At 38.7% G+C, this 12746-nt stretch overlaps 1 protein-coding gene across 13 annotated transcripts in view; it reads right to left on the bottom strand.

Annotated features, from left to right (window-relative positions):
* Positions 1 to 7011: 7011 nt before the first annotated feature.
* The window catches only part of LOC115216341 (serine/threonine-protein kinase tousled-like 2), a 393881-nt gene continuing 388146 nt past the window's right edge, over positions 7012 to 12746 (bottom strand). For all 13 annotated transcript variants that reach the window (XM_029785573.2, XM_029785572.2, XM_029785580.2 and 10 more), the window contains one exon: positions 7012 to 8836. In XM_029785573.2, coding sequence (XP_029641433.1) covers positions 8722 to 8836 — 115 coding nt within the window. In that variant the 3' untranslated portion in view covers positions 7012 to 8721. The remainder of the gene's footprint in view (positions 8837 to 12746) is intronic.

Raw genomic sequence — 12746 nt, 5'->3', positions numbered from 1 at the left:
GTGAAAGTAAAGGCGGCGATCTAGCAGAATTGTTAGGACACCGGACAAAATGCTTAGCGGTATTTCGTCTGCCTTTACGTTCTGAGTTGAAATTCCACTGTGGTCGACTTTGCCTTTCATCCTTTCAGGGTCAATAAATTAAGTACCAGTGACACACTTCAGTCGATGTAATCGACTTAATCCCTTTGTCTGTCCCCTTGTGAACAATAAAGAAATAAGAAAGTAATGGTGAACTTCTGCTGACTCTTTCACCACAACTTTCCTAGCTGCTCACCTGCGATGGACCAGTGTCTCATTCAGGTGGGGAACCTATACACCAAGGAAACTGACCCTTATGATCCAGGCATGGATCAAGAAGGAACAAACAACAGCAACAACATATTATACTTCACCTTTCTGTAACCTGAGGGTACACTGATACTTCTTTATGACCATCTTCTGTTCTTTTCAGCTGGAGTAGCCATCTATCTCCTCTATATCAAAAAAACTTGTTTCTGTCCCTTTATCATACTTTAGCCTCTCATTATCTGGCATTCCCACTCAATGGGGGAGGGTGGTCAGTGGAGGTTCTTGTCTTGCGAGTTCCTTGGTGGCCTCACTGGTGCTAGAGTCACATAAAAAGCACCTTGTACACTCTATGAAGTGGTTGACATTAGGGAGGACATGCAACTGTAACAACTGTAACATGCCAAAGGAGACATTGGAGCTTGGTGCAGTCCTCTAGCTTAATGGCTCCTGTCAAACTCTCCACCCTCCCAGCACGGACAGTAAACGATGATGATGATTATATACAAGATTTAGAAACCATTTTCCCTCAAATTACACCCATCTTAAAAAAAAAAAGGGAAATAAAGACACACTTAATGTATTTCTAGATATATCTAAATAAAAATTAGTTGGGATGGTCATAAATAAAACACTTTTGATCACAATTCTGCTGGATCAGGTTAACCTGGGGTTAAATAACAACAATAAAAAGAATATTTTAGAAATGAAAGAAATCTCAAATGCAGGAAGAAGAGCTATGAAAACAGGGATGGGTAAAATACCCCTTATAGATAGAAAAGAGTGACCAGCAAGTTGCAACAGAGAATCTAACTCTAAACTATAATTCTTACTGGCTCTGCCTCCCTTTTTTTTCCATCTATAAGTATATTTTACCAGTATTAGGACAATTACCTCCCTAGGACAACTACCCCCTCTCCAATATATTAACAGGTTTTAAATCATCATCTGTCGACCATGGGGGTTATTGTTCTAGACTCTATTTTACCTGATACTCTGTTTTCACAGCTGTTCTCCAGCATTTGAGATTTCCTTCATTTTTAAAATACCAACTCACTCAGCTTTTTTAGTGTTTGTTTATAAATATGAAAAGAATGTATTTTAGTACAGAACCAGACTTCTTATCCAGCTGTCAGAAATCTAGGATTAATGTGCATTAACATGGAATATGCTGTACTCTGTATGGAGTTAACAGACCATTTTGGAAGTCGGTTGATTTGTTAAACATAGTTCCATTCTTGACTTTTGTGTTTTGATAAAAATTAAACCTACTCAGCATTAGAACTGTATTAATTTGTACCTGTTTCTGTTAAATAGAATCATGTTCTTTACTTTGCTTCATTTAATTTTCATCCTATAAACATTATACTGTGTACATGGAATAATATAATGTATTTTAAGAATTTGAATCTGTTAAATACAATTTAGCTCTTTACTTTTCATAATTTACTTTATATTTCAACCTTTAGCATGCAGCAGGTGCATCATGTCAATGTAAGAATTTTCTCCCCTTTCAATGTGACACAATGTGCCTGCAGATACAGGGGAGAAAACTCGTACGGTGACATGATGTGCGTAAGCATGCTAAAGGTTAAGTATACATTTAGACTGTCTCCAGAGAATCAGAAAATCCAGAAATCCAGTACACTTCCAGCCCCAAGGTCAATAGATAATCAGTCCAGTACTGTACAACATTTGCTGGTGATGAGATCAAATTTTTGTCTGGTCATTCTTTGACAATGGAAACAGAGGAGACGAAGAGAGGAGGGTGTGTGGGGTTGTTTCAAATAAAAGACCAGTAACATTTGGAGGAAATTCAGGTTACTGTACCACCATTGTTTCTCTAAGACAAATTTGTGATGTCATAAAGCATTCTACACCAGTGCCTGGTTATTTTCTTCAAGCGAGAAAAAACATAGCTGTAAACAAAGTGATGATGACAATGATGATGACGATGACGATGATAATTAATTATAATGATATTGATAATTATGATGCTAACTGCAAATATTGTATTCCCCTATAATATTCTCATTTATTCAAGAAAAATAAATAAATAAAAAAAACAACAAACACCTGTTCTTCACCCCCTCCCTTTTTTTTTCCTTTTTTTTTTCTGGGTCACATTTTGACTTTTGACATTGGCACAATGTAACAAAATTTGTAAAGGAGGTTTTTTTTGGTCTGGTCGGTTGGCCACTTGTTTGAATTGAACCCACATCACTGGGCTCGGCTCGTGTCTTTTATTTATTTCATCAAACACCGGAGAGATGAAAGGGGAAAAGTTGATTTCTGATGGGGTTTGAAGTGAATGGGGAGAGAGAGAGAGAGAGACGAAGTGAGAGAGAGAGAGAGAGTGTGTGTGTGTGTGTGTGTGTGTATGTGTGAGAGGGAGGAGTGAGAGCTAATATGTAAGTACTATGTGGCATATAGGTCGTCTGATACACTTTTGAAGCTTTCATGATGAGTAGTTATACAAGTCAAAGGATGGTGATAATTATAATTATGATGATGATGATGATGACGAGGTTTGTAGAACATAAATGCTTTTCCACCAAAGTATTAGTTACAACATCATAGCTGGGAATTGAAACCAGATCACTGGGACTGCAGTGGTCTGCTGAACAACAAACAGCATTCACAGCGAACTGGCTAATGTTGCTGTCGATGATGATGATGTAGCTAGTGGTGGTAATGATGATGATGACAAGAGACAAGATAGAAGTGATGCTGACAGCTTCATCAAGACCATTTGCACAACTGGAGAGGACCAATGTTTTGGGAAAGTGGACAATCCTCCCTTTCTATTTGGCTGTGACAGTAATGGTTAATGGGAAGACAATCACAGCAGACATTGTGGTAGAGCAGGTTTTGTAGACATAGCCAACCCTACTAGGTGTAATCTTCCAGATGTGCAGTCGCAAAGATCTCACCAAGGGCCAGTGGTAATAAGGTGTAAACTGGTGAAACTGATCGATAGAGCCAAATGAACTGGATTAGCAGGCTGGATAACAAAAAGAATGGGGAAGATATAAAAAAAAAATGTAACAAAAAAAAAAAAAAACGAGGAAAAAGGGGGAAAAGAAGACAAGAGGAAGAAGAGAGAAAGGTATACAAAGTATATAAAGTTTTCTTGTTCAATTGAAAAGTATATACAGAATCTATCAGTCTTTATCTCAATATGAGAGAAGATGATTCCAGCCTGCTCCATCGTAACATCTGATCGATTAAAGGTAACAAGGTGATGCGGTGGTACACATCTTTCATCTCACGGAATCTGAGAAATATATTTTATACATCCTATCAAACGTTTTGTTAAAATCTACATTTGTTGGTGGCAATGGATTAGAGACGGAGAGAATTTAGAGTGGCTGGGGGCAAAGTACACAGTTTTGATGTTATGGAGGAATATCGAGGCAGGAGTGATACAGATTTATGTTGTAGTAGAGTACAGAGGCAAGAGTACCACAGTTTTATGAAGTAGTAGAATCCTGAGGCATTTTGACAAAATGGACTATTGAGGCAGGAGTAATACAATTTGGTTAGGAGCAGCTCAGTTTTATGATGTAGTGGAGTGTTGAGGCAGGATAAAAACAGTTTAATGTTCAAACACAGCCATATAATGTGGGTACGCATGCACTCAAAATGAAATGACTTGAATGAAAAGTATGCTCAATATGAGAGTAGAGTAAGACATACATATATACATACACATACGTACATATGATGAGTGTGTGTCTGTATAAAGTAGTAAATTGTACATTGATTATACCAATATAATACATATGTGTATACATGCATATATATATATATATATATATACACATACACACACATATATATATAAATTTCAGGTGATCAAGCAGACTATCAGATGCTGTTATACACCGCTGGTCACAATGTGCTTTGCATTATTTTTGCTTTCAAATGATGCCAGTCCATCACAGGGTTACCCAGTTAATGTTGAGTGAACTGAAGCAATGAAGTGTTTTGCTCAAGAACACAATGCATTGCTCAATCCAGGAATCAAACTTATGATGGCAAGATTGTGAGCGCAATGCACTTAACCACTAGGCCACACACTTCACACACACATAATATTGGTATAAAACTTGAGAAACACCAGACAATCTATAACCAGCAAGTGACCTTCCACGAAAGCAGTGAAACTCGTTAACAAAGCCAATCAAGCAATAGATAATATCAGATCAACGACCGTTTAATGAGCCTCAAAGTCTTTATGGAAGGTCACAGGTCTTATACTGTCCAAAGAGCACACTGCATTTTCCTTATTCTATCAAGAACACATACAGAGAGAGACAGACAGACGGACAGAGAGTGAGAGAGAGAGAGGAAACAAGGAGATAGAAACGAGGCAGAGATGGAAAACTTTGACAAAGCAATACATATTTTGAAAGACTCTGATTTCTGAAATAGCCAAATCATCCTACATGTAGAAGAGAAATTTGTCTGAAACAGTGAGACAAGGAGGAATCAGAAGACATGACAATATCATTCTCATCATCATTATCACTATTTTAATATCTACTTTTCTAGGCTGGCATGTGTTGAACAGAATTTGTTCAGGCAGACTTCTACAGCAGGATGCTCTTCCTGTCGTTAACCCTCACCTATCTCCAAGTAAAGTGAGCGAATATTTCCTCATGGCCAGACGTGTTTTTCATCGAAGATTGGAAATGAACAGCATCACTTCTAGGAAGGTGATGCGTATTTACAACCATCACATGATGTCAGGATAAGGACAACACATACACAAACAGGCTTCCTTCAGTTTCTGTCTACCAAATCCACTCATAAGGTGTCACACATTAGAACTGAACCCAGAACCATGTGGTTGAGAATCAAGCATCTTACCACACAGCCATGTCTGCACCTCTCTCTCTCTAAATATATATATATATTCTTTCATTTGTTTGTCACTTGACTGCGACCATGCTAGAGCACTGCCTTTAGCTGAACAAATCAACCCTAGGATTCATTCTTTGTAAGCTTAGTACTTATTCTATCGTTCTCTTTTGTCAAACTGCAAATTTACAGGGGATGTAAACACACCAACACCGGTGGTGGTGGGACAAACAAACATATACATACATACATATATATATATATACATGATGAGCTTCTTTCTGTTTCCGTCTATCAAATCCACTCACAAGGTACCACACAGTGGGACTGAACCTGAGACCATGTGATTGGTATGCAAAATACTTACCACGCAGCCACTCCTGCGCCTATATTTATCTTGTATTTGTTTCACCACCACCTCAAAGAAATTTTAGTCGAGCAAATTGACCCCAGGACTTACTTTTTTTTAAAAACTTGGTATTTATTCTATTGGTCTCTTTTGGTGAACCACTAAGTTGTGGGGATGTAAACTCACAAACATATGTATGATGTAGCAGTGTGCTTTGCAATCACATGGTGTTTGGTTCAATCTCATTGCATGCCATCTTGAGCAAGTGTCTTCTACTAAAGCCCTGGGCTGAACAAACCCTTGCAATTTGGTTTGGGAACAGGGAAACTGAAAGAAGCCCATTTTGTATGTGTGTTTGTGGTCATGGAAAATATTACCTTGTTCGGAAACAGATGAGGGTTGGCAACAGGATAGGGCATTCAGTTATAGAAAATTTGCCTTAACAAATTCTATCCAACCCATGCAAGCTGATAATTATGATGATGATATATATATATATATATATATATATATATATATATCCTGTATATATCAGTCTCTCTCCTTTTTCTTCCCTCATATTCTCTAGAGGTATTGCTTTTATTGTAATTATGGGGGTTTTTTCACCCCTCCACCTGATTTCCTTTTGTAAATTCCTCACATACACACACACACACATAAAATGAGACACCAACAACAACAAACCAAATACTTAGAAACAGAGAAAGAAGGAGAGAGAGAGAGAGAGAGGGGGGAAATAGACTGAAATAAAAAAAAATATACAAAACACAAATTCCATGAGGATGGTGATGATGATGACGATGATGATGCTGATGACAAAGATAACAAAACCTGATAACAATGGTTTCAATTTTGGCACAAGGCCAGCAATTACAGGGGGAGGGGGTTGGGGTGGAGGGTTTAGTCGATGACATCAACCCCCCAGCGCATGACTGGCACTTATTTTATCACCCCACCCCCACCCCCAAAAGGATGAAAGGAGAAAGTCGACCTCGGTGGAATCTGAACTCAGAACGCAAGCACATACAAAACGCCACCAAGCATTTCGTCCGGCATGCTACCAATTCTGCCAGCCTGCCGCCTTAATAATAATAATAAGAATACGAATAATAATAAAGGTATCAAATTTTGGCACAAGGCCAGCAATTTTAGGGGAAGGAGTCGAGTCGATTACATCGACCATCCCCACCAACCCCACTGCTCAATTAGTACTTATTTTATCGACAACCCCCGAAAAGATGAAAGACAAAGTCAAACCTTGGCAGGATTTGAACTTAGAACGCAAAGACAGACAAAACGCGGCCAAGCATTTCGCCCAGCGTGCTAACGGCCCTGCAAACTCACTACCTTACTAGTAATAATAATAATAATAATAATAACAACAGTGATGACCAGGAATGAGTTAAGAGTAGGAGGAAGAAGAAAAAGGAGAAATACACAAGAATTCATTTTTATTATTATTATTATTATTTTTTTTAGCTTGTTTCTATGTCAGTTTTTCTTTTTGTTTATTTTTTTCAATGTGTTTATTTGTTTATATTATTCTTTTCTCTTTCTTTCTTACTTATTTTCTTTCTTTCGTTCTTACTTTCTTTCTGTCTTTTTCTCAAATAAAGAGTCACTATCGGATAGGGGGAGGGAACAGGGGGGAGGGTGAGCTAGTGAACTTGGCAAGGAGTGATCAGCCATGTCTGCCTTCCTCTCTCTCTCTCTCTTTTCCCTCTTTCTCTCACCTTTGTGTTTGTGTGTGTGTGTGTGTATGTATGTGTGTGTGCATTTGCTAATGTGAATTGACATCAGTGTGTGATTATGCATTGCTGAGTGTAAGTGGTGACTCAGCGAGTGTGTATGTGTGAGTAAATGAGTGAATGTGTGTGTGTTTATACATTTATACATACATATATATATATCTGTGTGTGTGTATGTATACACACACACTTTACTTATAAATACACAAATACAAACACATACACTATAATGTGTATGTGTGCATGTGTTATTGTGTGTGTGTGAGGTTGGATGGCTTGTGTCATTGGGAGGGGAGAGAAGGGGGTGTGATGGCGGACCAGAGCAGAAAGTGACAGCAGCAAGCAGCGCCATCTACAATAGGCATGTATTTGCAAGAATGAAGAGGGGGGAAAGAAGAGGAGGAGGACTGACAGTGGTAGTAGTAGGAGGCTCAGCTGGAGGAGGAGGAAGAGGAAGAGAATCTCTACTTGTACATCTTTTGGTGGTGGTGGTGGTGGTAGTAGTAGTTGTAGTGGTTATGATAGTGTGGGTGTTGGTGATGATGGTGGTGATAATGATGATGATGATGATGGTAATGGTGGTGGTGGTCACAGATGATCAGTTTGCCACAAGAGATGATGTAAATATCCACTCATGGGATCTTCCAGTCTTCTTCTTCGTCGTCGTCATCGTCATCTTAAACAACCGAATGAAAATGACCAACAAAACTCTGGCGCAGTGGACAGTGGTGGAGGTGTTTGTGGCGACACAGTGTTGGTGGTGGTGGTGACGGTGATGATGATGATGATGATGATGATGATGATGATTGTGGTGGTCAGTGTTAGCAGCTTGGTTCCTTGATAGAAATAGCAGCTCCCTCCACCTTGTTGAAGTTCTCTTATAGTTGCTGTTGTAGTTGTTGTTGTAGTAGTTGTGGTAAATGTCGATGCTGTTGTTGTTGCTTGTGTCTTTTTTTTTTATATTTCCTTCTTCTTCTTTTCCTTTCTGAGACGGATGAGAGGCGGGCAGGAGTGTTGGTGTTCTTTATCAAACCCCCAACCCCACACCCTACCCATCCACCCCATTCTATCTCGTCTTTCTTCGCCCAACCAAACACTCATTAGATTGTCCTCTCTCTTTCTCTTCATCTGTGTCTGTCTTTCCTTCCTTTCTCTCTACACACCGATTCTTCCGATTCTTCGTTTCAATCTCACCTTTCACCCTCTCTCTTTCTCTTCTCTCTCTCTCACTATCTCACATACACACACACTTCCCCCCCACCGCTTCCCGCATATACATACATATATATACATACATGTGCCTTTGCCTACTCCAACTACTACCACCAACAACAACACAACCACCCTATCTCTCTCTCTCTTTTTTTTTCTCCCTCTTAATGCCCACACTCCCTCTCTCTCATCATCGCTAGCTCCCCGACCATTTCTCTTCCTGATGACTGAACCACGTTATAGCGGTGACATTAATAGTGGCTATGAATGCTTATCTCCAAATGTGAAGTTGGGAGTTTGACTGATGGTGAGTGATGGCCCCGGCAAGGGAGTGGAAGAAACACCAGATGAGCCACAAATGCTTTCACCAAAATGTCTGCAAAAGAAAAAAAAAAAAAAAAAAGAAATTATTTAAAATAAGAATTCACAATCATGGTTTCTGTTTCTTCAAATACAAATTTACAGTACTCCACACAGATTTTCTCAAATAAAAATACAGAAAAATTAGACACACATCTTTGCTAAGATGCAGAGAAACTACAGACATCACTCCAAATGGAATATGACATGGTCATATGTACCAATTAATGCTCATTTATTCATGTTGTTTTGTATTAATCATGCATTATCTTATGGCTCTGAGATTTCAATGATGTGCTGGTTTAGTTTTAGAGTGACATTGTAGGGTGGGTGTGAAAGGCCTGTTTCTGAATTATCATGTTACTATTAAGAGTAAGAAGTAAAGATCCCATAAGATTGCACCTAGAAAGTTATTCTCTGAGGCACAAGTCTGAGCAAGGTTGTTTTATGGAAGACCAACAGTTGCCCGTGCATACCAGCCTCCCCTCTCCACGCCACTGATGTTATCCAAGAGAAAGGCAAAGGTTAATACAGCTTGGCACCAGTAATGTCGCAACTCATTTCTACAGCTGAGTGAACTGGAGCAATGTGAAATAGAGTGTCTTGCTGAAGAACACAACACACAGCCCAGTCCAGGAATCAAACTCACAACCTCACGATTGTAAGCTAAATGCTCTAACCACTGAGCCATGTGCCTTCACTTCCAGCCATGTTACTATTTCCATATTACTATTTATTCAAAATACAAGCCTGCAATATCTCAAACATATTTTCTAAAATAAACTGAAGATAGTTGTTTATTTATGTTGGTTTTTCTGGGTTGAGCAGGGGTAGCTTATATGAGAAATTATTTTTGCAACTAGATGCTCTTCCTGTCACCAACCTTTACCTGTTTAATAAACAAAAGAAGGAAGAGGTTACTCTACTACTTTGAGAGCATGCAAGAGCTATAAGATGTATTACTGTTGGAATGAAAACACCATGACACCATTTCTTCACTCAGGCAATTTCACACAGGAAACAATAATGATACTTTTCAAATCAGACACACATACACACACGACAGGCTTCCATGCAGTTTCCATCCCTAGCAATTTCCTCTAAGAGACTGGTCAGCCTGGGGCTATAGAAGAAAACAGTTGCTTGGGGTGTCACACTAGGAATGAACCTAAGGATAAAACCAACGAACACCGATATTCAAATGAACAAACAACACCCAGAGTAAAGGTGGGTGAGATACAGTTTACTGATTATAGCCTGATGGACGAGTTCCAATCCATTTCCACAATCCATCTACCTAAGATGCTTCCAATAAACTTTATTTAACCCTTTTAATATCAACCTGTCTCAGAATGCCCCTACTTCCATCATACAAATTCCATTTTGAAATGATCTAAATTAAAAACTCTCATCAAAATTTCATACTAATTTATATTCCAAACACCAGCTTAATAACGACAAAGTTATTTTACAAAATGCTTCATTGTTTTCGAAATTATTTGAAGGAAAAGCAATGTACTTCACACATGAATATGATAAATGCTTTTCACATTAACTCATCCTTATTAGTTTGATTCACAGGATTTATGTCCCCTGACCAAATGGTTGGCTGAATTCAGTTTAGACCCCCATGGATCAATGAAACAATCAAGTGTGTCCACCAGGCTACATGTGTTTAAAAAACCATATCATTTGATTGTTCATTTTTACACCTGTTTTTCGATGCTAGCATGGGTTAGATGAATACATATCACTGAATACAAGGTGGTGAAGCATGGTCTTTGAGTTTTGGGCTTCATAGAAACCATGCCAAATCAGACTGCAATTTGGTGCAGCTTGCCAGCCCTGGTCAAACTATCCAACTCATGCCAGCATGGACAACGGACATTAAATGACGATGATATTGTAGCCTTGATATCATGTGATGGTTTTGAGCAAATGTTACCATCATGCAAGCAGGGTCCTTTGTTACCAATCTTCTGTGGAAACTTATCTGACCATGAGGAAACACTGCCCTACTTGGATATAAGTAATGGTTGGCTACAGGAAAGGCATCCAGCCATGGAAAATCTGCTTCAACAAATTCTGTTCAACTCATGTGAGTATGGAAACATGGATGTTAAATGACAATGATGAATTGTTTTACAGCAAGATACTCTTCTTGTTGTTGACCCATTGTTCATCTTCCAAAAGAGGGATCTCTTATTCCACAAGCCATCAAAAGCACAGAGCCAACACCTAATTTATTGCAGGAAGATAACAACAAGCTTCACCACTTGTAGCTCAGCACTTTTTCATATGAAACATTTAGGATGTAAACCAGGGGTCGGCAAAGTGGTCACTACTGCTTCTTGAAGGTCTACGTGGCTATCCAAAGGGTCAATAAACACCAAAATGATTTTGAGCATTGACGGTATTGAATTATTAGTAAACTGAATCTGAAAGGGTGTGGGTAATTTGGGGCTAAAACTCACTAATTTCCAGCCAAATATCAATGCAATATTCTCTAGTATTCGTCAAAGACACATTCCACATTAAATATTCCAACTATATCAAATTAAAATGACTGAATTTTTATTGTCCTTTTACCAATTCCATGAAGTATTTTCATTAAATTTCTTCAAATATTTGTCATTAAAAACAATAATGACACAAATAACGAAGGATATGGCCAGTTTTAAGGCTAAAGGGTTAAAATAGAAAGATTGTATGAAAGTACCAGGGGTGTGGTTTCAAGCAGGTTAGTATCGAAAAGGGTAAGTATATTTTCTAAGCAGTCAAAAATTTAAATGTTTTTCATGGAACTGTCTTTCTTGTTTGTAATATGTCTCTCTCAGACACATCTATAGTTCTAAGAACAGCCACCTGTACCAGATACAATGTAATAGCGCTCTCGCGCTCTCTCTCTCATATACATCCAAACTACTAACAGTTACTTACACTGCTTAAGATGTAAAAGCTCTGTCAAGCATATCAATTAGTTGTGTGTCAGGCATGGCCATGTAGTTAAGAAGTTTGCCCTTTAACTTTGTGGCTTTGGGCTCGGTCACATTGTGCATTACTTTGAGCAAATATCTTCTGCTATAGCTCCAGGCAACTAATACTTTGGGAAGGTATTTGGTAGATGGAAACTTAAAGGAATCCATTATGTGTGTGTGTGTGTGTGCGCATATGCATGTCTGTGTAAATGCTTATAATCCATGCTGTGTTATGGCTACAAATGAGGATGTCACTGTTTGTTGTTGAGCTGCAACTGGTGACACCTGTTGACATTTCATGTTATAATCATCTGCTAGCAATGTGCTTTTGAAATTTTCTTGAACCCTGCCCCACCTTATTTGAAAAGCAGGTAGGGGTTAGTGACAAGGAGAGTATTCAACTATAAAAATCTTGCCTCAGTTACTTAACAATCTTAATCATGCCTGCATGGAAAAACAGACATTAAAATAAAATGAAACAAACCAAAAAAATGATTTTTTTTTCTATGCAAAGCAGGCTTGGTTCTGAGGAATCATTTTTGGTGTTATTTTAAACTGCATCCAGTAGTGGAGCCCCACTTTGAAAGTTGCAGGATTTTGGAGGATTGTGGAACCACTCTCTTAGCTACTATTGCTCTCTGCTCTACTTTGATCTGGAATAGCAGAATCCGCAAGGGCCCCAGTTGTAGGTTGATCAGCATGTCAAAGAATTGCCCCCGGAAATGGTCATTCACAGACACCCCAACAGACCCAGAGCATATGAGGTCCTTCAGCCCTTTAAGATAAATCCAAGCAAATTTTGCATCCTGACAATCACTGGGTTTGTGGCACTTGTTGAACCAGACTAACACAAGTTTGAAGGACAAGAGAGCAGGACTGGTTCTGCACAAATCCTGTCCAATATGATAAAATTCATCAAGCAGGTTGCTCCGTAAACCAAGACACCAG

This window comes from Octopus sinensis, linkage group LG10, assembly GCF_006345805.1.
Source record: "Octopus sinensis linkage group LG10, ASM634580v1, whole genome shotgun sequence".
Taxonomy (NCBI): Eukaryota; Metazoa; Mollusca; class Cephalopoda; order Octopoda; family Octopodidae; genus Octopus; species Octopus sinensis.
This window is presented reverse-complemented; position numbering and strand designations above follow the sequence as displayed.